Source organism: Heterodontus francisci, chromosome 30 (genome assembly GCF_036365525.1).
Source record: "Heterodontus francisci isolate sHetFra1 chromosome 30, sHetFra1.hap1, whole genome shotgun sequence".
Taxonomy (NCBI): Eukaryota; Metazoa; Chordata; class Chondrichthyes; order Heterodontiformes; family Heterodontidae; genus Heterodontus; species Heterodontus francisci.
The window spans coordinates 43,163,041-43,187,743 of NC_090400.1; the positions used below are offsets into that span (position 1 = coordinate 43,163,041).

The 24,703-nt window shown below is 40.4% G+C and overlaps 1 protein-coding gene across 2 annotated transcripts in view; it reads left to right on the top strand.

Moving 5' to 3' along the window:
- The window catches only part of LOC137346515 (coronin-6-like), a 226,905-nt gene extending 210,307 nt beyond the window's left edge, over positions 1–16,598 (top strand). Inside the window, exons 1-7 of one of the 2 annotated variants that reach the window (XM_068009983.1) lie at positions 1,030–1,107; positions 2,078–2,197; positions 8,700–8,804; positions 10,093–10,238; positions 11,892–11,949; positions 13,482–13,712; positions 14,508–16,598. In XM_068009983.1, coding sequence (XP_067866084.1) covers positions 1,084–1,107; positions 2,078–2,197; positions 8,700–8,804; positions 10,093–10,238; positions 11,892–11,949; positions 13,482–13,712; positions 14,508–14,630 — 807 coding nt within the window. In that variant the 5' untranslated portion in view covers positions 1,030–1,083 and the 3' untranslated portion in view covers positions 14,631–16,598. Of the gene's footprint in view, positions 1–1,029; positions 1,108–2,077; positions 2,198–8,699; positions 8,805–10,092; positions 10,239–11,891; positions 11,950–13,481; positions 13,713–14,507 lie in introns of those variants that run through there. The other variant, XM_068009982.1, reaches the window with a different exon arrangement.
- The last annotated feature ends 8,105 nt before the right edge of the window (positions 16,599–24,703 follow it).

The following is a 24,703-nucleotide window of genomic DNA, read 5'->3' on the forward strand; positions in this document are numbered from 1 at the left end:
GCATCCTTATCGGCAAAGCACAAAATGGGTTAAAAATCCATAAATTAGTGAGCCTTACTCAGAATGAATATTGTTCAACAGCATTAATTTCCCAACAATTCTATCTTTTTAGGGACAGTTATAGTATGGTGACTGAAAGCTGGCCTGGCTTATCCTTAAGTGGATATTTTCTAAGAATTTGAGGGCCCAACCTCCCTATCGCTCAGAATTATTAAACAAATATCTTGCTTGTATTGGTGTGTATTCAGGAAGGTTCTGTTCTCAAATCTCCATTAAATATCTCTCGGCATTGGCTGTGAGGTTAAGTCAGTGCTGCAGCATGTATTTTGGTCCAGTGGTTATTTTGTGTTTTGGTCTCCCATTTCTTAAATTAAATAGTCATTTACGGCACAGAAGGAGGCCATTTGGCCCATCGAGCCTATGCCAGCTCTCCATGGAGCTATGCAGTCAGTCCTACTCCCCGCCTCGATCCCCATAGCCCTGCAAGTCTATTTCTCTCAGGTGGCCATCCAACTTCCTCTTGAAGTCATTGATTGTCTCTGCTTCCACCACCCTTGTGGGCAGTGAGTTCCAGGTCATTACCAGCCGCTGTGTAAACAAAGTGCTTCCTCATATTCTCCTGTATCTTTTGCTCAAAACTTTCTATCTGTGTCCCCTAGTCCTTGTACCATTTGTTAACGGCAACAGTTTTTCCTTGTCTAAAAATGTTACATGGAGTTTTCTTCTGGAGACTCAGTTAGCGATTTGATGTCACAAAGTGTGCCTCCGGCTATTCCTCGGGTTCGAAACCTGGTAAAAATGTCCGGACACATCAGTACACGCCTTTTAAATGTGCAGTTGTTGTCAATCTGTAACAGTACAGGACACTGCCTTTTGCATAGATCCCCCTGCTGATCACAGGGACCACACTGTGCAATTTACAGCAAATCCATGGACAATTCAGTACATATTTACATAGTATTTTTATGAGAACCTTTCTGATTACAGATTTCTTAGGTCCTACTTACACAGGCATCAGAGGAACAGCAAAGGAAAGTAGCTACCATTCACAGACACCATTTTCCTCCTATGTAGTTAAACCAGATGAAGCTTATTATTATTTTGCAGGTACGTTGTCCTCTTTTCCCTCATATTCTCCCCTTTCTTCCCCTCTCCCCTCCTACAGTAGAATAGCCAGGTAAAAACTCCTCCCACGTGACTGCTCTTGAGTAGCTGCCAGACGACACATAACAGCAGCCTGGTTAAAACCTCTCCATTTAGCTTTGCCTAGCCCAGAGGAAGACATCGTGGAGCGGGCATAGGCTGAGCCTGTGCCCTACCCCTGCTTGGTGCAGTGCCTTGATACTCCAGTGTTCCACAGCTCTTCCCAAGAGGCAGCTAATATTAAAGCCGACATGCAATCGCTGGTCAAGTAATATTCCTTTATTTTATCTTCCTATCTGTTTTTGTTGACTTGAGTAATTGTTTCAGTGGTGATTACGTCATCGAGGGAACTAGTTTAAAGGAAGTGCAGACCCTGCTGAAAATAGGAAGCCACTCCAGAGTTAATTAGAATTCCTTGTAACTTGGACTATGAAGAGTCCTTGTGAGGTAGATGTGTTCCATACTTAGTAAAAGTTGCATCTGCCACAGGCCATACTTAACCAGGCAACCAGCGCAGCAGAATTTCCTACTCCTTTATGCCAAGACAGCCTGGGACACTTCCCAGACCATTAGAGCCCATCTCTGTAGGCAAAATACTGCATGTAGAAAGTTGTCAACAGAAGTTTTGAGTCCAGGGTTCAGATTCTGAGATCAAAAATCCAAAATGAGTTAGTCTTCAGCAGGTGATGGAGCTACTTCTACATCATGTTGGAACCTTACTGCCAGCGTTACAAGCCAATTGTGTTTACTTTGAAAAAGTTAAATCTAGGGGGTGGGGTGACAGTGTGATGAAACATTCTGTAAAGTGGGTGCATTAAGGATTGGCGTCATGCATGTTGTATGTTGTTGCTGCATGTTCCTTTTTTATTCCCCCTCCTGAATGCATTTTGCTCTTGTGTTCCTCGTATTGCTCTCTACTAACCAACGGAATTAGGAAAAGGACAAAGTGCACGAAGGCGCTCGCCCGATGAGGGCCATCTTCATGTCCGACGGTAAAATCTTCACCACCGGATTCAGCAAAATAAGCGAACGGCAGTTGGCCCTCTGGGACCCGGTAGGAGCTGTTTATCATCGGTGGTGAGCATGGGGTGGCAGCCTGGTGCACAACACGAACGAGGGGGCAATACTGAACACATCAAAATAGCCACTGAGGAAAAAGAGCTGAATATGATCAAATTCCCCAAGTAGAATCTCTTGTAGGGTTTTAATTCCACTTCTGAGAATGAAGGTTGGGTACGAGCAGTTTCACTGCATTTATTAGTGAAATAAATTTGGATGATGACCGGTTGTGAATTTGGTTGGTTTAATCCTTCCCATTTTCCCCTCATTTCTCCACTATGCGGCCTTTGCAGAATTCTTGTTCTCTTTTCTCCTTCCCCAGCTCCCGAGCTTTGGTGGAGTGCAGCCACAGGGAATTAAGAGGCCCACAACCAACTCGTGGTTGAAATACCATTTGGGACATATCCCAATCCAAGCCAGTGATGTTGAGCCCCTGTCTGGGACTGTGGATTTACTAGGTAGTCTGGCTCCCTTTCCTGGAGGCTTGCTTAATATACTACCCTAGGAAGGGAGAGCAGGCCAATGCAGCAGAGCAACTAAGCCAACCGCACGGTCCTGCATAAAGCTAGACAGGAACAGTAACCCCAAAATGACACAGATCCATGGAAATTTACAACACAGAAGGAGACCAATCAGTCGTTGTGGCAAAGTGTTCCTTGTTCGTACGATTCTCCACGAAAATAAATTTCTCTAAACTTCTCTTCTCAGTCTATTGATGACTGTTTAAATTGATGATCCCTTGTCACTGACTCCCCAACTAGAGAAAATAGTCTCTTCCTATTCACTCTAACAAAACCATTTGTAATTTTAAGAGCCTCTTAAATCTCCCCTTCACCTCTTCTGCTTCAGTGGAGATAGTCCTAGTCTGTTAAACCTCCCCTCCTAACTATTTTTTATTTCCAAGCATGGCAGTCAGTTGATATAAGCAGGGCTGCTTACATCTAAGCTCCAGGGACCAAGGTAAATTGCTTCAACCATTAAGCAGTCATTGCTCCCAGTGCATGCATGTCCATAGCAACAATCCCTATGTACAAAAGTACTCGACAACCATCACCATGCAGACAAAGCACACAATAGCTTCACAAAATACTTAAGTGCGTGTATTAAAATTCTTGAAAATTCAACTTACTTTTTTTGAAATTCCAAACAATTTATGCTAAAATGCAAGCCTGAGGCAAAGGATGAAGTGGTCATCGTGATGGTTCTGTTGGATGAGGCAGAGCATTTTGATCATTGAAGTTGTAGACAGCAGTAAAGGAAATCATCAATGGAAAATTCTGTTATAAACCACCAGGCCCCAGCATTGGTTCATTATGGAAAAACATAAAAGATGCTTTCAATGGTTAATGTGTTCATCAACTTCCAGATATGATCATACTTCTTGAATTAACAAAAAGCCAACTTATAAGGGAAATATTCTTTTTGACTTTGGACTCCTGGTGTGGAGTCTGACCCAGTGGAAATGGATAATGGAAATTCAGGTTTGCACATTGCAGGGAGCACAAAGTCAGAAAAGTCCCCCTGTAATTTCTGGACAGCTTCATGTGTGGGTGCATTGGCGATTTCAGAGCAGGGGTCTCCAGGATCTGGGCTATCTGAACACTGTCACTGACTTCATCCATTCTCCTGGCTTTTGTTTGAGGTTAAACTAGATTGTTCACAATCTTGGTGTCATAATTGACCTTGAGTTGAGGTTCTGACTGTTGTCCCGAAGGTGGTCCACCCTAAGGTCACAACACCAACCACCTAACCACACAATTACTAAGGCTGCCTATTTCCAACTCCATAACATTGTCTGACTATTTCCACCCCTGCCTCAGCTCATCTGCTGCTGAAATGCTTATTCTTGCCTTTGTTACCTCTAGACTTGACTATTCCAATACACTGCTCGCCAGCCTTCCATTTTCCACCCTCTGTAAATGTGCAGTCATCCAAAACTCTATCTGTATCCTAACTCACACCAAGTCAGTTTCACCCATTGCCCCTATGCTTGCTGACCTACATTGTCTCCTGAGTAAACAATGCCTTGTTTTAAAATTCTTATCCTTGTTTCCAAATTCCTCCATGGCCTCGCCCCTCCCTACCTCTCTAATCTTCTCTAGCCCTACAAGATATCTGCGCTCCTCCAATTCTGGCCTCTTGCTCATCCCCAATTTTAATTGATCCACCATTGGTGGCCATGCCTTCAGCTGGCACACCCCTAAGCTTTGGAATTCTCCCCCTAAACCTCTCCATGTATCTACCTCCTCTTTCCTCCTTTAAGATGCTCCTTAACACCTAGCTCTTTGACCAAGATTTTGGTCATTCACCTTAATATGCCCATATTTTCCCTCCATGTCAAATTTGATTTGATAACATTCCTGTTTTTTTTTACTGTGGAGCACTTTGGGACATTTTACTAAAGGTGCTACATAAATACAAATTTTTGCTGTTGTTTACATTCTGATAAATATTGAGAGATGTTGTTAGAGACTCCAGAACCTCACTCAACAGGAGGTAAGTTTGGCTCAGAGGTCACTGTGTGCAAGGCAAGATCCTCCATATGTTCCAGTGATATTAATTTTCACAATGTGGTGTCCAAGCCTCACCTTACAAAATCTACCTCATTGAGGTAGTGCTGGCCTTTTGCGAAAATAATGTAATGGGATTTATTTGACCAACCAATGAATTTTACCATTGCTTCAAACCTTTAGCATTGGGGAAACTTTTGCATCATTTATCCTAATATGATTATTGGATCAATATCTCTTTAAAACAGAAAATCGTTTTACCACAAGTACAGACCTAATTGGCTATTCATTGCAACCAGCTCTGTGAATTTCACTTCTTCTAGGTAGAATCGTTACTGTAAATGTTTCTTCCTTCACATTGACCCATGGCCCATGACGCAAGTTTGATCGTATTCGGCGTTTATTTCGACGGGCTGCTCAAAACTGGATTGTACCTTTAAAGCAATATATCAAGTAATCTGACTGCATTGAGAAATTCCATTATTTTTGTTATCAGATCAGACAATTTGGCTATCAATGCAGTAGTAGTTCTGTGTTCTGTGCCAACTGGCCATCATGCAAATAGAAAGCCCTTAAACTGGGAAGGAGCAGGCTATTATTTATTTATATCTGTTTCTATCCCGACTAAAATCCTCTCCATAGAAAAAAAATCGGCCAACCAATCTACTTTGTTAAAAAAAAATTTGACAGCAAGCAAATTTCTTTACAGAGGAACTTGGGGTTGTATACACTGTGTACACTCTGTAACAATTGACTCATATCAACATATAAGATGGTATTCTCATAGTTGGCCAGGAGGAGGAGTTCTAGGGCTTTCTTACTTTTTCTCACATTGGAAATATTTGCTTTAGACCTTCCTAAGGATGCAGGATTGAAAATGGATCCTGTTCCACCCTTTGACAAGTCTGAAATGAATATTCCCCCAAGTGGAATACTGTTGTTCTTTTGTCATTTAACTGTTGCTTTCTCCTTCAGGAAAAACTGGCCCCCCATGAAGGCATGAGGCCGATGAGGGCAGTTTTTACACGAGAGGGAAACATCTTTACCACAGGATTCACCCGAATGAGTCAGAGGGAGCTGGGGTTGTGGGACCCGGTAGTATCCAACATAAGCAAAGACTCTAGGCCAACGTGCATCATCCATTAGCAACTTATTAAAATAGGAATATTATACATACATGTTTTTTTTAAAAATACAGTTCTTAAATCAAACAGCAAAAATAGAGGAACAAGAGTGAATATATGTGATAGAATACAAGATGATGTTGATTAACCATCAATAGTTGTGCATTGTATTTTGTCATTTAAACCAGTATTTGGTATGTTGGAAATGGAGTGGATACAATGAAACTATGAGCTGAAAGGTGCTGGGAGGTGATTGATGTGTCTCACTCTGGTGCTCTTCCTGGATTAAATCCAGAGTGCCATGATTTGTCATAGGAAATCCATCAAAACAAAATTGAGACAAATTCAGAAAAATCATTTTGGGTGCAGGAATAGCTGATTAGTGTTGAAATGCGCTCCTGTGCTAGCAGGCAACTAGCATGATGAGTCCTTTGTCCTTAAAATCTGCTGACGACAGATTTATTTTGTTAAATTGTGCCCTCTAAAACAGTAGAAGCTTAAACTTGAACACGCAGGGCCTGCTGGAGTTTCATCTGTAGGGTACGATGCTGGAAAGTGTCAAATTAACATAAATTAATATTAATTTGGGAGCACTTTGTGTCATCAAATTAAGTAGGAGGCTCGCACGCTGGCACTTGGAAGCACTGACACCAGCTGGAAGATCTGTGTCTTAAATGCTGTTTGTCTGCTAAATTTCACAGCTGAATGAATACATTCTGTGGACTGAATTTGCATTGCTGTTCTAGTCCAATGCTTTCGTCTAGGGTTGCTGCTACCTGTAGTTCTGGCTGGTGTCATTTCATAGAACATGGCCCTATAAGCTTCAAAGCGGAAAGTACTTCATCATCTTTGTTTTCCCCAGGGAACAGACAGTCATTTTGCCAGTGCAGGGTTCTCACAACCATAGTATTGGACATTGTTTTCAAAAGGAGATGATTTTTTTGAAAAAAAAATTGAAAGATATGGGTTGCTCCAGAAGCTCTTTTACATGAAGAGCACACACATCTTTGGCTTTCTAACAAAATAGGTGGTATAGCTAGGCTGTCCCTGGTGCAACAGTTCTGATAGATCTTTGCTGCTGTAAATTATAATCAGACAGTATTAATGGTGAATTGCTATATGGATGATGCAAAGGCCTGGCCTCTGGAGTGAAGAGTGGATTTGCATGGGTGTGCTTCTCTTAGAGGGTAAACTAGCACACAAGCATGATGGGAAAGTGGCTCACTGCCCCCTCTAACAGTAATATCAAAGAATTAATGTTTCAACTAAATAGTGTTTATGTCCAGTGAATTGCGAACTAAAGAAAGCAGCCATACTATTCATGTACTTTATTTAAAAAGAAATCTCATGATTCTATAGGTGACAAGGAATGGCCCAGAACTGAACCTTTGATATCCTCCATGCACTGAATTGCTGATCACCTTGAGGGAGGGAGGATAGCCAGAGTCCAGGCACCATCACCTAGTCTGGAATGAAGGGTAATGAACCCTGGGCTCCACCCCCAACCCCTTGCACCTTCTAGCTGATGGTATCCAATGTGAGTTGCTGGGAGGAAACTACCTGACCCTCTGGCTTGTGTGCGTCACCTTCAGAAATAAGAAATTATATTTAAAGCCCCTTTTGTAAAGTTTAGGAGACATCCATCTAACTAATAATAAGGCAAACAGTTGATGAAGTCAGCCAAGAGGCTTTCTATAGAACAGGTCAGCTATCTGTCATTGTGAATGCAATCATTTAGAAACTACACATTTTTAAAGAAATAAAACCTACTTAGCAAGCATGGTAAAAGAGCTTAGACCAAAAGACAATATAGAGCATGGTGCTGGCACCATCAGTGTGGTGCAGTGCTAGTGCACTAATGCTCATTGCCATAGTCCAGGGATGAACATCAGTTCAAATCTCACTTCAGTCTGAACCTTCTTAAATGGGGATGCACTGGACAGAGAATCTGACATCTCGTGGCACGAGGGGAAGGAAAATGGGAGGCGTGAGTGATGGATGGACAATGGCAGCCACAACCTAGCTCTTGGCTACAGGGGGTTTGTGGCAGCCTGAGGAATAGGCCATGAATCCACCAATCAGGTGCATGGAGTATCTGGGGCAGATGAAGAAAAGAGAGTAATACAGAAATAAAGGAGGAGAATTGGCCCAATCACTCACTGGAACTGACAGTTGGTCAGCTTGAAACCAAGTAGCTGCACTCAGGAGCCCAGTGTGATCCCCTCCACTTGACTGCACCGGATAGTGGCTGCTTGTGTTCAACACAACAAAGTGAGAGCTTTGTCATTGTGTAAGTGCACCCAAGGTCATCAATTTCCTGGTGTGATGCCTCACCTGCCAAGATTGCGCCGTCTTTCCCCATCTGTTCATGTTAATGGACAGAAAATCACTTGGGAGCACCCACCCTCTGATTGATCGAAATTGTGCTCCTGGTGGCTGAGGCTCTGCACCAGGAGTGGACATTGCATAAAACTCCCCATTAGTACAAAGACAGCTAGACCTGAATTCTGGTCAGGCTCCAAATCCACTTATTCACTACACAAGTTTGCTTTAAGTGATGAGTGGAAACTGCTTTGAACCAATACCATAATTATACTGGAATCTGACTGCGACAGCCTTCCAATCTGCATGGAACTTATGTACTTTGTCAAAAAGTGCAAAATGATCTCTCTACACTATTAGCTGTAGGAAAGGTAGTCATATTCAATGAATAACGCACAAGTGTTGACCAGATCTTCCCTCCCAACACTGATTGCGTGTTTTGTTGTGAATTGTTTATGCTATTAACTTGTTGCATGCAGCAGTGGACAATCAGCATGGACAGAGTTAAAATTTAACATATTTCCCCCCATCCCCCATATAGAAAAACTTGGATGAACCAATAGCACTTCAGGAAATGGACACCAGTAATGGAGTGCTTCTGCCATTTTATGATCCAGACTCCAATATAGTCTACCTCTGCGGAAAGGTGAGAGATTACTGATGTAATAGTAGGTCATTCTAATGACTTGATGTAAACAATCCATTGAGCGGATTGACTGAACGTTCATCTCGTCGTTTGTGAAATCTTGCTGTGTGCAAAAAGGCTGCCTTTAAGGAAGAAAAACTTGCATTTATATAGTGCCTTTCATGACCTCAAGACGTCCCAAAACATTTTACAGCCAATGAAGTACTTTTGAAGTGTAGCGACTGTTGTAATATAGGAAACATTAATGCATGTAATGTGAGAACTGTCATTGCATTTCAAAGTAATTTATTGTATAAAAGCATCTCGAGTCATTATTGAAAGTGTGCTAAGGCCACACTGTGGATTGGTGCTGCTGTTTGAAAAGTAGTTCTACCTGTACTTTGGCAAAAATCTTTCTTTTAAAAAGAGCATTGCCTTCATGATAAATGATATGCCAACATTTTTGGGTCAGCATATTGAGTCACATTATATTAACACATGTATGATGTTGCCAAGACAGAAATGATACATGGGCCATCAAACAAACCAGAGGTTTGCTAATTCTTTTTCAAGTGGAGTCACTTCCCCTTTAATCCCACTTCATCATTTACGGACCTATCTATGGGTGAGCCTTTAGGATCACTTCAGTTTATTATTCTGTAGATGGGTATTTATTTTCAGTGTCCAAGTAATTGTGGAATATCTTTCTCATTACCTGCTTGCTTTGACCATATGTCGTGCTTATGCTATGTTTCATATACCAGAATGGATTCAAAATATTTTAGACCAGAAGTTTCCACAAAAACGGATGAGGAAGGCCAGGCAGCACATGCTGTCTCATCCATCTAGACAAAAGTGGTTTCCTCATCACAGCATGCAACTGTGCTTTAAATAACACCCAAGATTTACAACCCCATAATCCCACTTACAACTCTATTCCAACTCTTTGAAGAACTTCCTGACCTTTCATTTTAATAAAGCAATGTTTGTACTTCCACTGATGTGCAGTGCTATATAACGATGCAACGGTATGGCTATGATAGATACACCCAATTACTGAGGGGAAAAAATATCCGATAAAGGATTAACTGGGCTACAGCAGTACTTGTCGTTACCAATCTAGGAACTTCCACTCCTTGAAGTAGAAAGATTAGAAATGAGTGTTTTCTTTTTTATCATGCTGTTTATCCTTTACCAGATCTTGGGCCAAAGTCCTGGGATATGACCCATTAGGTTTGCTACAGTAAAACCAAGTCTGGTCCAGTCTTCTATGCTTCTTCTTTGGAGACTGATTTATTTTTGTGTGCAGGGCGATAGCAGTATTCGGTATTTTGAAATCACAGATGAAGCTCCATACGTTCATTACCTCAGCACATTCAGCAGTAAGGAGCCACAGAGGGGAATGGGCTTTATGACAAAGAGAGGCCTGGATGTCAGCAGATGTGAAATTGCAAGGTGTGTATTTTGTTTTGCTTTAGCCTATTAATATGAGAATTATAGGCCATTTAGCAATATTATAACTGATGGTGTTGAAAATGATACTGTTTTTCAACGTGTACTCCTCAGGTAAAGATCTATTACTGAAGGTAACTAATGTACTGTGTCAGTGCTCAAGGATGTAGGTTCACAGCCTTTAGTGCCCACCCACACTGAGTCATAAAAAGAGTAGGAACCTCGACAGGCCAGCATTTTGAGCGTGAAATGCTGGCCTGTCGAGGTTCCTACTCTTTTTATGAATGATGCCATTGGATCTTTACAATGCACCCAAACTACCAGAAAAGACAAACTCAACTCTGCATGAAAATATCACCTGATGTTGCTCTCTCGCCAGTGTAAAGTTTACTATTAACCTTTCTTGATGCAACAGCTAAGGCAGCGACTCAGTGTAGGCATTGAGTTTGTAGTGAAATGATTGGCCAGTTCAGCACGTGACATCTTGCATGATGGCTGCTGAAGTTGATGTAGTGCTGCATAAGGTGCCCATGAGGATGGCAGTCCACTGTGCAATTCCAGGGCACTATCCCCATAAGTCTGCATTGTGGCACCCCAGCAAGGCACTGAAGCCAGGTTTTGGGCCACAGCTGACTGTTACTGTCACTGGATATGCCATCCCTGTGCTGCATAGTAATAATGACTGTCTCTCTGCTGACCCAGGCCCTGAAACAACAGTTCCACATGGTCATTGCCAGGGCCTGCAGAAGTAGTTGAGGGTTTCTTGATGGATGCACCCAAATAGGCTATGCTGGCTGTTGATCATCCTTGTTTTATGCTTTACCACTAAAAGTATCCCACGATTGGAAAGAAGAAGCATCCAACATTATGATGGTTAGGCTTTTAACAGAACTTCATAGTGCCATTAGCTTTCTTTGGCAAGCAGAGCCTCCACCAGCATTACACCTGTTAAAATGAGGTCTGGATAGCTGTCTGCAGATGCAGCAGTGCAGGTTCTGGAGGGTGGGCACAGAACATCGTCGTGCATCTTGACCTACTTGGCATCCCACTCTTAATTAAAGTTGTCCTCTTCCAAACTTATCAGGGGCATTCCCAATGGAAAACCAGGAAAGAAACCTGCTGCAGGAAAGAAATATATGAATTACAGGAACAAATTGAAGAAAGACAGTTAAGAAATGGTTGAAATTTGCCTACTTTTATATCTTTCTATGCCCTCTAGAACACTTAATGTTGCCAGCATCCCATGTCACCCATTTCAATTGGATATAATTAAAGTTTGGCACCTACATGCATTAAAGTGTTTGGCTGCTCAAGATGGATGTTCCCAGTGGTGCTGGTCCCATTCACTGGAATATACATCAAAGACAAAAATACCACTCGCTTTCCAACCCCAGCTGTTTGAAAATCAGGCAGAATTTATAGGAAAAACCATGCCTTGATATTTAGGACTGTTATGGGGTTTGGATCATTGTTATAAATCACTTGCCAGTTCAGCGTTGCAGTTTCTGCACTCGGCTGCACCTTTTACTTATGCCAGTCCCAGTTATCCATCACTTCTTGTGTAATGTAGAAATGTAATAATTGTGACAGAACCCATTTTCTTTCGCAATTTCTTTGTTTAATGGAATCTGATTTGTTACACTTTTTTATTTTTAGGTTTTTCAAATTACATGAACGGAAGTGTGAACCTATTACAATGACGGTGCCTCGAAAGGTCAGTGCAGTAGAAAAACCCATTATACAAGTAATCAAAGGTGATAAGGAGGGAAAATGTTGCATCCAAATATAGTCCCTTGGATTTTTTTTAATAACAACTTAGCGGATATTTTGGAGCTAAAGTAGATCCATATTTGGTTCTTTAAAAAAATTCCTCACAGTTTTGCCGTCAAGCCATTATTACCTAAAGTTTGATTAGTGTGCAGAGGGTGATTTGATGGCCATGAAATCAAACAATATTTTGATAATTGAAATGTTTCTGAATGATTCTAGTGTGTGGTATCTTGCCCGCATGGGACCTCTTTTAATAATTGAAATCATCAGTCAGTTTCTAACAGAGCAAGAACAGGTCAAGGTTTGAGCTGAGGACCCTTCATTAGACTTGACACCATGAGACTGGCAAATCATATACCTCTGACAAAAGCAAAGAGCAGGGGGCAGAATAACCAATTCCGAGAAGTGCTGTTTTATTTGACATTTATTCTTACCTTTGTTTCACCAATTGACAATTTCTAGGTGGAAAGGAATCAACTGAAGCCAACAAATTCTTTTTAAATTTGATGGTCTATTCACCTTTGAAGCACTAAAAAGGGCTTGCTGTAATTTTAACATGGTTTTGTTCAGTTTATCTCCTTTTTGGCCACAAAGGTTGAAGACTGATTATGTGCTGTGGTTTACTAGAGCAGAACTTTGCAGTTATTTCCATTGCAGTGCATCTCTAGACAATGCATGATCCAGAAGACATGGGGAACGTTCTGTTAAGATCTAAGGTGCAGAGTGAAAATTTAAAGGACTCCAGGGTAGTTTTACAAAATCATGCTCTTTTGCGTAGAATCTTGTGCACCAGGAGTGCAACTTGAATTTGGGCACATACAGCCCAATATTTTCCATCCATTAATCTTAACGCACAGGAAGTTGTGGGGAGCAGGCCACAGCTTTTTGATATGTGCTGCCAGCAGGAGAAGCTGCACTTCGGGAGCACAGTTTCTTAAAATTCCCCTTGTGGTCTGTGCAAGAAATTGATTTGCTTACGTGTGTATCTTGTGATTCATTGCACAAACTCAACAGACCAAATGGCCTCCTTCTATGCTGTAAATTTTCTATGTTTCTCTGTGTGGAAAGGACCACAGACTGTTGTACTAATGGGCCATAAAGAGGCAAAGGCATTTGAGGATAATCATCAAAAATAACTCAAAGGAGCTAAAAGTGGAAAGGATAGAACTATTATCTAATTCATCATTTTAATGTTGATCATTGAGGACAGATATATGATGATTGGACTGACCTGCAACTGCTAAAACTGATTCTTAATAACTTTATTAAAATCAAGGCCACTAACACAACTGATTATTGCCCTGACACCAAATAACAGTTCACTAAATTGTTTGATCAAAATGACCAAAAATTTCAAAACGGTGACTTGAATGAGGAGTATTTGCCGATCAGTGTGGACTCTACGACTCTAATATGAATCTCCCATATGATCACCGCAACTGAAAATATGTTTTCTTTTTCCAATGTATTTTGTAGTCAGATCTTTTCCAAGACGACTTGTACCCAGATACACAAGGCCCCGAGGCAGCATTAGAAGCTGAGGAGTGGATGTCAGGGAAGAACGCTGATCCCATCCTCATTTCACTGAGAGATGGCTACATTCCACCTAAAAACAGAGAACTTAAATTTGCCAAGAAGAACATTCTGGACAACAAGCCACCTCTCGGACCTCGACGAAGTTACTCCACATGCGAATCAAATTTTTCTGTAAGTATTCTGAAAGCATCATTGTCTTGTGAAATGTCATAAGCCTATAATCCATTTCAAACTGATACAAATAGTGTCAATTGTCTCATCCCAGGCCTGTTAGCCAGGATTTTTTCCCCATTTTTCAGCAAGTGAAATGAGATTGAGTAATGCAAGTAGTGTTTGTTTTGACTGTGCGTTCTGTAAATAAAAGTTTAAATTTCAGATTGGTGTTGTGTTTCAGCCCATCTTTAGACAATTTGGAGAAGCACATATGAAGACGCATGTGAAAGACACAATATCCAGTTTAGCTCCCAAAAGAATTCTATTACTATACCTCTGGGTTATGCTGTCATATAATTAGATGTTAGATGGAAATCACTAGCACTGCTGAGCCTGAGTATATCAAAGACAAACAAGCTCTCAATCAGTAGCTATTTCAAATAAAATCCACGTCTGATTTTTAGAATGAATGTGGTATTGCTGGTTTTACATTTGGTGAGATCCTGATGGTCTAGCACCCGCAGTAAAGTCTGAAAGGACTTGTAGGGGTGATTTTGATTGCTGGAAAGGTGGAGAAAGAGTAATTCTGACATTAGGTTTGATGATTCAGATAACGTAATTCAATCTAAAAGGATCCACTGAACCTAAATCACTCACTACCTCTGCTGTGATATCTAAAGTTAACTACGCAGCAAGTTTGACATTAAATGTGTGCATCCATTGTTCAATTACAGGGGCCAGATCTTCTATGAGCAGGCTTCTCTTTAACTTATATATGGTTGATATTGATTTTCTTTTCTTTCTTGCCCTCAGCGTGTAACCATGGAGGAACTAATGGATGAAATTAAATCACTGAAGGTGACTGTCCAGTCCCAGGAGAGACGCATTACTGAGTTAGAGAACAAGCTCTCAAAGTTCACAAATGGCACTGCTTAATTCTATCTTCTGCTCTAGCATGCACTCCAAGGTATCAGTGCTTCCTGCCAAGCCACTTCAACTCATCATTGCCCACCCTGAGAACTCTGGTGGCAAATGATAGTAACTTTTATAACAATCTACATAAAAGTATGCGCATTCTTAACTCCAGTGAGGCAAGACCATATGGAAGTATTTAATGTTTTGCTCTGGAGTTTAATTGAAGAATTCACGGGAAATATTAAGCGATGTTTGGGAACTACAGTGAACTAAAAGTCAAGCCACACCTGATCAGTGTTCCTACACAGGGTCGAGACTACTATTGTTAGTGAGCATTAAGGTCTCCATGAGCAGATATCCTCAACATAAATGCCAGGACATCTCTTTGAACTGAGGGAGGGGGAGGAGGAAGGAATGTCCTCAACATGACCTCCAGCAGACCAGTAGGTTATGTCAAGGGCATCGGCTGGATTGTAGGAGGGTGTGGTCTGAACTGCATTTTTTCGAGTTTATGATTCGTAAAACAAAGTAATTTCTAAACAATCTCCAGGCTAAAATTCTTACAAAGTTCTTCAGTTTGTGGCTGCATTGCTTTTGGCAAATAAGGTAGCTGTATCTTTGAGTTCTGCTCAGGTGTAATAAAATAATATTTAGTGCATCTAATTTTAAGTTCATGATTTGCACTTTGTAAGTTTGTGACCGTATTTGGCACTTGGTAAAATTGATAGTTTATAGCATTCAGAGATAGACACAGGCTAAATAAAGTGGATGATGTGGTTTATATGGTACATTGTGACGCCAGTATACTCGTTCTGTGAGTTAGTCCCGAAACGGTGACATACAGTGCCTGCCAATCCACAGGGCATCTTCGCTCTTGGCTTTACTTTTATAAATCAAATGGTTTTGTTTCAAGAACTTTCCATCCATCAGAAATGGAAATCTTTAAAAATTATGACTTGTAACTTATTTGGTGCATGCACTGTGCATTTTGGCAAAATTAAGTACTATTTTGTTTCTTGATGGCTTTATGCCATTTTTTTTCTATGACCCAAATTTAAGTTACAATTGTTGCCCAATGCTAAGTTTTCTTTCATTGATTTTCTTTTTCTACCAGTGTTGAACATCATTACTGCCAGTTATGTTCGTAATACCTAGATTTGTGCAAAGAACATCGACATCGTAGTGCATATCGTCACTTTTACCATATAAAAGTGTAGTTGATAGCAAAAGTGCACTTCTCCCATCACTTGGAAATAATAAAAGGGATGGTTTATCATGTCTCGATATCAGAAGATATCCATAGGTTTTATTAAATGCGGTTGCATTCGCAGTCCCTACTTCTAGCTGACCTTGTAGTAGTGGCGGAAAAGTAAATTGGGATGGGAAAGAGACACAGCGCAGCAGCGAGAGGGTGACATAGCAACACTCTCCCAAAACTGGCACAGAGATGCCAATACACCTAACATCCGTTGTAATTTTATACACATAGATTTCGTGGCTCTTGAGATCTCACCCATTGAGCCAACTAACAGACTTCTGTAGTCTGTCTTTGTTTTCCTCTCCTGACTAAGAAAGAGATTCAGGTCAAAGCGGGAACTACATACAGCACATAAGTAAGAGGGAAATTACACATGGTGCAGTAAATGAACAACGTATCCTGTTTACAGTGATACAGCCCTGTAAGGAGTCCTGTGCAGAGCTCAATGGTTGACTAACAGTAGTAGTCTACCACCTTAAGTCTTTTCCAATTCTTGTGCCCCTTCCACATTAAGCAGAGTTCATTGTAAGAATTGGTGAGGGTGTATGCCAAATATCAGCATTAACTCTTTTGTTGCTTTGTTGTTTGTGCTATGTTCTGTGCTCATTCGTGCTGGTTTAAAATTTTTCTGTGCATCGAGACTTCAATTGTAAATATTAGTGTATCATAATCCAAAGGTAACTCTGCTTGTTTTCTTTTTAATGCAGTGTTAGTGTGCTAAAGAAAACTAACCATCTGGAAGTTGAATTTTAAAAAACAGTTCTAAATGCAGTATGTTCAAAGACTCAATGTTATCCTGCTTCTTGTTTGTTTCATTGTAAGTAAAAGTCAAAAAGTCGTACAGCAACCTTTTGAAGGACAGTAGTGCAAATTATTTAAGAACCTGAGTCATTGCCTTGCCTTATGTCACACCAACACCACATAGAGTTGAAGATTAGAACTGAGGCTGTTCCTTTGGCACCTTTTATGTAAAGATAGGTTGCTAAGTGAAGCAAAAAGCAATTTTATTCAATTTCTGGGAACCCTGGTTCCCAAATAGTTATCAGCAACTTTGAATAATCTGCTGAAAGATTTTTTCACACCGCTTGTCTAGATCTCTTAAAATGTCTCAAAATATTGTGGCCTTGTCTGAATAGTAGCAGATCTCTGTAACACAGACAATACAGATATATCTTTAAGGAAGAGGAGACTCACTAGAAATATAAATGCTGGTGTAATGCAGGGAGATGTTTACCTTATGGATTAATCATCTGTGCCTTTTAGCGTCTGAATGACTGATTAAAATCAGTATTGAAAGGACATTAACTTCACAAAACCATCCGGTCTGCAGAGGCTAATGGAACTGTCCAGGAATGTGAAAGCATTTTGTCCTCTGGTATAGTGCCTGAAAATGTCTGGAGGTGTCTTTGTCCGTTAGACGTAACCGGCAGTTGAAGGCTAGACATGTGTTTTACTGTGTTTCCACCTTAATAGAATCAGAGAAAACTATATTCAGCTGATGCTGTAACATTTCTCATCCATTATCTAACATCTGCGTTTGGTTGTGGAGACAGGCTTGGTTTTAGTCTCTCACATGGGGCCACTGGAATGAAACATTCAATAGAAAAGTAAGGCACTAGGGAGGCAGAATGAAAAGAAATGTCTGTTGAACATGTCTGTTTTGCCAAAGGTCTTTGTCTACAACTATTGCATGTTAGTAGCATTTACGCCAGAATGTTCTTTGCCTTTTTCTCCCTCTACCACGGTGGATCTGATCTCAATTGAAGTCAAACTTGGAGACTCTTCAGTGTTTATAGCAGCAGGGATAGAATCCATCTTCACTGGGAAGAATCCATGTTTAAACCTTTTTTTTGAGATAATCTTTGGTCTTCAGTCCCCATGCTAATTTTGGTTTTAATTTGAGAGACAGTTTAGATAACTTATTTTGAATAGTACGCAAATGCTTTCCAATCTCGCACTGTATTAAATCAGCTGAGTTTATTAGTGTGGATGAGGTATGCTTTTTTGGATATATAAAAAGCAAATTTGGTTAATAGCTATGCAGGGGCAGTATTCTGTGTAAAGCATCAATTACAATTTGTCTCTACCAGTATTGTAATCTTTATGTTCAGAAAAGTTCTTAATGGTGCTGGCTGTGAAGACTTTTGTTTGAGAATTAATTTTTTCTTGTTCATTGAGAAAGATCCTGAAGACAAACCTGCTGACTTTTCTTCTGCAACCAATGTGATACAAGCGGAGACATTTTCTTCAACTGATTTGCTCGAAGCTTTAATTGATTGCATGTCTTTGTGGAATGGTTTCCATCATATTTAAAGCTTTTGTTCGGGTTATTGGCTCCCTTCCTTGACAAGGCTCACTTTTTAATCAAGCGTAGCTTTGACTTTCTTTATCTATTGTTTATTGCACCATTTGAGCACTTTTTGTGTTGTGCAATATTCGGACATAAAGAACAAATAACTGGACAGACTCTTTCAATATAAGATAAATAGATGGAAAGCCACATATCTGAGGAATATATCTGGTTTAGAAGTAGGATAAGGAAGGATTTTAAAGATAAATAGGGAAAATTGGAAATCTGAAATAAACCGGCAAAATGCTCAAGATACACAGTCAGATACACGGTCAGTCAGTATCTGAAAAGACAGATTAACATTTCAAGTGGACACCTTCGATTAGGACTGAAGAAGATAGGCAGGTGAGCACTCTTCATTGTGCTGATCAAAACACAGAGGGCCAAATCATTCTGGCTAGTTCTGCAAAGTAGCAACCAATGGTTTAATAATTGTGAACAAATTATTAAAGTTTAAAACTTTAAAGCGCTGGATTATCCACAGTATTGGGGCCAGATTTTATTCCGGTGACAGGGGTCCTGGCGGTGGGCTGGAAGGCAGGGGGGAGACCCCACCTTGAACCTCTGTTGGATCCCCATTGCGATCACTTTGGTGGGCAGCCAATTAACTGGTTGCCATTGGGAATGCCATCCCTTTTGAGGATCCCAATCGGAAGGCTGGCGACTCTGCAGTACTGGCAATCAGGCAGGCCGGGGCAATGGGTTGGGGGGGGCGTGGTGGTGTGGCGATTGCCGACAGGACCTCTAGGGGCCCTGGATTGCCCCCAAAGGAGGGATCTTCCCCCCCCCCAACCCCGACCCTGCTAGGAGGCTGCCAGGCTTTACCTGACAGGTCTCCCTGTGGCAGCAGCATCCTCCACCTTCAATTAAATTGAAGTGGAGGCGGGAAGAGGCTACTGATTGACCAATTAAGGCCCTTAATTGGCCTGGGGTGGGAAGGCCATCCTCGACCCCCTTCACCTCCCCAGATGACCCAGGCAAGTTCGGAGGCAGTGCCCTCACTGCCGCCGCCCCATCCCCCACTGTTGCCACTATGCCCATCCCCAAGGGCAGCCTAAAATCCTGCCATTATCTCAATCAGGTTATGCAAAAGAATTAGTCAGGTAAAAGAGGAGCAAATCCACTCCACACTGAAAGGGAACAAAGTGGAATGAGAATGTTAGACCCTGGCAGGAAAATGGAACAGACATGAGTGCCCACATAATCAAAAAGACAGCTTGTTAAATTAAAAGTTATTTCTGTTCAAGTGAGCCAAATAAGTAAAATTGAGAATGTTAGTTATGTTTTAAATTGATGGGATAAATGAGAGGGTTGGTGTTCTGGCAGATGAGATCAAGTAGGCTGAATGATTTTCTTTGTCTCTTATTACTTGATAAAGTAACAGAACCAAATTGAAATTCTTTTCTAATCCACATAAAAACTGAAAAATAACACAAAATGATGACAAATTGAAATATTCCAACTTTTTGACACAACCTGATCTACAGGACATTCAAAAATCATTTTCTTTATTGTAACATAACTTTAGCAGTCTCAATACAGACAAGAACAGAAGTGCTAATATAGAATTATTAAAGAATTTGTAGATTTGAATATTGTGCAAACCTGATTTATTAACCATTAGTTTTATGTCTTACTGTAAATCCATTTGAATCATTAAATACAATGTATTTAATCAGCATCACAGAGATTTTCAACTCAAATTCCCTATTGTTTTCTCAGCACAGGAGATATGTTTGCGAAGCTTATTATATCCAGGATTAAAAAGAAGTTTCTGACCTCACCTTAAGTTTAGATCAATCAATACCAATTGATATATCTACTGACTTGTCAACCAACAGTGGATTTGAAATACGAGTCTGGAATTCCTTCTATTCATGTTGTGATATTGCACGTTTGGCCTTTTCAACAACTTGTCATTGATTGTAACCAAAATGGAGATGCTGTCAAAAGATATTGAAAATATTGTTTGCACAGGTCCCTTCCTCAGATATGAGACATTTGTGCCAAGCCTTTTACTTCAGTAAAAGAATTTTGGATTCCACTAAATAATGGTTATTATTGATGGTGGTTTTCAAAGTGACCCTTCCAATGGATGATCATTTGTGAATGAGCCTAACACATTTAGGTAGATTTTAGGGATGTTCAACTGCTACCAGTGTAGCAATGGGCTGAAATTTACCAGCCCCCCGACATCATGGGTCGTGGCAGGGTGGGGGGGGGAGGGGCCCGGAAAATACTTCCCAGTGAGGCCGGCTATGGGCCTCAACACTGAGAAGCCCCCTGCCCCATTTTTTTTACTGAAGGTGGAGCCTTAATTTAAATATTTAAATAAATTATAATTAATGCATAAACACTTACCTTGTCCCACGGCGATATTCTGGCTGGTGGCCGTTTGGAGACACTGGTGGGGGGGGGGCGGGGGGGGGGGGGGAGGAGAAGAGCGGGGAAAACTGTTCCTATTGGTTGCAGGGATGGTGGTAAGGGGTTGAGGGTCAAAGTTTATAAAGTTTGGGATTGCAAAAAATGTTTTTTTTGTGGGGAGAGGGCAATTAATACATTGAGTACTCATTGTGTGGGGGGTGGTGGGTGGTTGATTCAAAGTGACGTAAAATTTTATTTCTATTTTCCAGACACCGGTACCGTTAAAAATGTAACTCTAACTGAAGGGCCTGTAGCCCTTTAAAAATAGCACCGGCATCTGCGCGGTGTTGCCGGGGACGGAGCGCCTGCCCCCTCTACATCAGGGGTGGACGGTCTGCCCCCTGCATGTAAATGAGTTGCCACGCAAAATATCATGGCGGCTCAGCGTTGCACAACTCTCACATGCGCCATGCCTCTGCTGGCGAGCTTTTACAATTCAGGCCAATGATGTAAAATATCAAATTCCTCTTGCTCTGCAGCAGCCAGTGGACAAGTTTACCTTAATTGAACTCAGTGTCCTACTTCAAGAGGCATCCCAAGTGGGCATATATGGCACAATTGGAGCTATGTACCAGTGGGGATGCCGTTGTACAAGACACAAGCACTGTCTTAGGCTATAATCTCAACATAGAGCATTTTGCAATATTACAGGCTGGCAATCAAGTCATTTGTATAGTTTTACAATGCGTTCCAAAATGTCTGAAAATAAAATCAACGCCTATGTTTCTCTTATTGTAGACGATCTGGAATTACTTGGCACATTGTAAAGGCTTCACTGGCATTTTACATTTACTGTTATCTGCATAATTATTACTGTAAACTTAAACATGTAAGCTGCATCCCAAACTTGATCCAAATTGCAGGGATGGGAAATATCTCTCACAGACCACACCCCAAGTAAATAAACAACCATAAAATGTGGCCTATGTACCAGTTAATACACTAACCTTTGATCACTGAAGTACTTCATAAAACATCTTTTTCTAAAATGATCAAACAAATTCTGCGTATTAAAATTCAGTGATAAAGTATAGACACAGTAATCATAGCTCCCTCTCTCCGGGAAAAATCTTACATTAGTGGGAAGTTCTAAACCTGTGTTCTTTCCATGCCTACTGGTGCAATGATACCACAATCTTCAAAGGGTGCTGTGTTTTATTTTCAGAAATGGTGAAATCTTTAAAAATAAATCTGTGTGTTTGTGTGCATTTTTAAAAGTTATTCCACTGTAATTTAAAAGCATCACTTAACATCTTTCCTGGGCAGTAAATATCTGTTCTTCAGTTACTACTCTTTGGATTGCACTACAGCCCAAAGTCCATGATGCTAGTGCTGTGTAAGAATTTAATGTAATACAATAGCCTTTTGCATGAGAAACATCACAAATATAATCTGCCATCACTTTAAACAATCTATAACAATTGTGATATATAAAGGTGCCCTATCATGCATTGTATTGTGTTATAAAAACAATGTAAATGTTCCTAAAAAAAAATTGAACGTCATCTTACTTGCCAAGTTAATGAAGACAAGTACACATTTTGTTAGTCTAAATAAGCTGCATCAACATTCAAATCAGCAAGAGAGTAATATGTTTAATATCTCTTCAATATGGTCAGTAAGTTCAATCAATGGAGATCAATTTAATAGAATTGTAAAAGAAATTATATTGGTTCCAACTTTTTAAAAAGAAACAGTGCAATTTTTTGAGCCAAATCCGTTGTTGCCAAGAGGTTTGATTTACAATGTATTAGTTGTGTGATGTAGTCTTCATCAGGTCGATTTCGCTTTATTGGAGGTCTGGGTTCGATTTTAAGTGATTTTGATTTTAAGAGACTTGGCTATACAAAAGTTCATGCAATACTGATTTACTGCTAGTAGGTGTTGCTAATGGTTTTATAAATACTAATTGTAGGCTATGAAAACATGCATGCTAGAGACACCTATTGATAGTAAATGGACTTTGCAGGACAGCAGATATTGACTTCATGTGGAGCTGTTGAGCAGCACTGAATACAGAGAAGGACAGAAATTAACCTTAACTGAACATGGATGGAAAATTAAAATCTAAAATTTGATCTCAAATATGATTTGATAATTGCATTGCAGTGAAAGAATAACTTTGTGTCTCACTAAGCAGGACTTGATCTCATTAGAGTGGCTCTTAAGAGGGCTCCATTGTATAGCCTATGTAGGTTGACAAGAAGGATTACTTTATCTTCCAGTTATTTAAAAATGTAAGTGGAATGAATAATATAATGCTTTGCAAGTCTTTTATTGATCTTTTAAAGAAATTTCCATTTGAGTTTTTTTTTGGCAGTATCACTTTCCAGCATCCTTTCCAACAAATGGATTGCCTCTTAACTATGTATGTATATCATGAATGATGGACAATCCAACACGAGGGCCTGCATTGTAGCGTTGGCATTTACTTGTGTCCATTCATCTTAAGAAAACAGTACAGTCTAAAATTAGATCGATGTGTGAGTTGGTTTATTTTCAGTTTAGAGGTCTCATTGTAAACCAGCCAGGGAGGGTTCTGCAAACTAGGCTTACCTGGGCATTGTAATACCACGGAATTTTAGTATGCTCAGCGTCAAAGAAGGGAAAAGATGCAGGATGTGCGTTATGAAATGAAGCGTGTCAAACCGAGGATGTGGCATTTCCCAGCAGAAAAGAGAAAAAGTTGGTGACGAGAAGCACATATGGCCTTTCTCTTATGGCTGCTGGTAGTGAGCTAAGGACGCTGGTGGGGTAATAGGGTGTGCACCTGTCATCTTAAGTTGCAGAGGTGTGAATCCAAGTGGATGAAGAAAATTACAGTTTAAAAAAAAGTTTGTAGCTTCAAAAACACTCCCTATTAGAAAAGAGAGGTTTTGCAGTTAACTGGACATACAAAGTTCCAAAGTGAATTTTATTGGCATGTGGTAATTGCATTGATCTTAATCAACACTATGTTTAGGATGGTTTTCAAAATAAACAACGACTGAATAATGGCAGTGATCAAAAGCACAGGGTTGTTCCAATAACGCACTCTGACAGAATATGAACATTACACATTGAAAATAAGAAGATCTTGACGTGTGTGAGGCTTTTCAAAAATCTTTCCCTCCACTCTTGCCCTTTTCTGCCCGCAGTTAATACTTCGTCCAGCCACACTGCTGGCCTTGGTCAGGGAAGTGGATCCTGCACCTCTCCCTGCTCTCTTAGTTAGTGTTGTTCGTTGGGCAACATGCCTTGCGACGCACTTGGTGCAAGGAAGAAACAACTCTCTCCCTCTCTGTCCCTCATTAAGATGGATGGGGGAGAGTGAGACTCCATGGAAATAATAGGTAAAGTTCAATTTCAAACATGAGTTTCCAGCAATGTAGAGCTGCAAGTACTTCTAAATGGATCTCAAAAGAAATTCCACTAGCAGTATTTAGAGACGCTGTTTTAAAAAAAATAAAAGTTCTTCATTAGGGTCACGACTATAAATTATCAATGGAATCAAAAATTACAAGACAGTCAATTTAAGAAGTGACAACTTCATTGATCAAAAAGTCTACTGAACAAAGACATTTGCATTCGAAAATGTTACACCCTGTCTAATTTTTAACTATTTGACAGGAATTGCATTCTATCCATCTGTAAAAAGCTTATATGATCGTAATGGCGAATGCTATGCACAGGAGATGATGGATACCAATGTCCTATTTCACCCAGAAATGTGATGCTTACACCTAAATGGCCCAGTTTCAATACTTCCGTAATCTTCCCTTTTAAATTAGGAATAATCATCGGAATAGGTTCCAATGGAGCTTCTACACTGTACCCACACCCCCAAGTCTTGATCAAAGTGGGAGATTTTCAGATAAATGTAGTGCTACTAGAAGGTAGCTGAGCTTATAGACAGATCATGGACAGAAGGTGGTTTACGACAGTATAGTACTAGTTCTCTGATCAGTACTCCCATTGAGTGCTTCTCTCTGCTGGGAGACCCCTGGATTTCTGGATTTATCCTATACTTCCAGGTGAAAAAGACCAATTCAATGTCTTGATCAACAATATCCTGTCACTTCT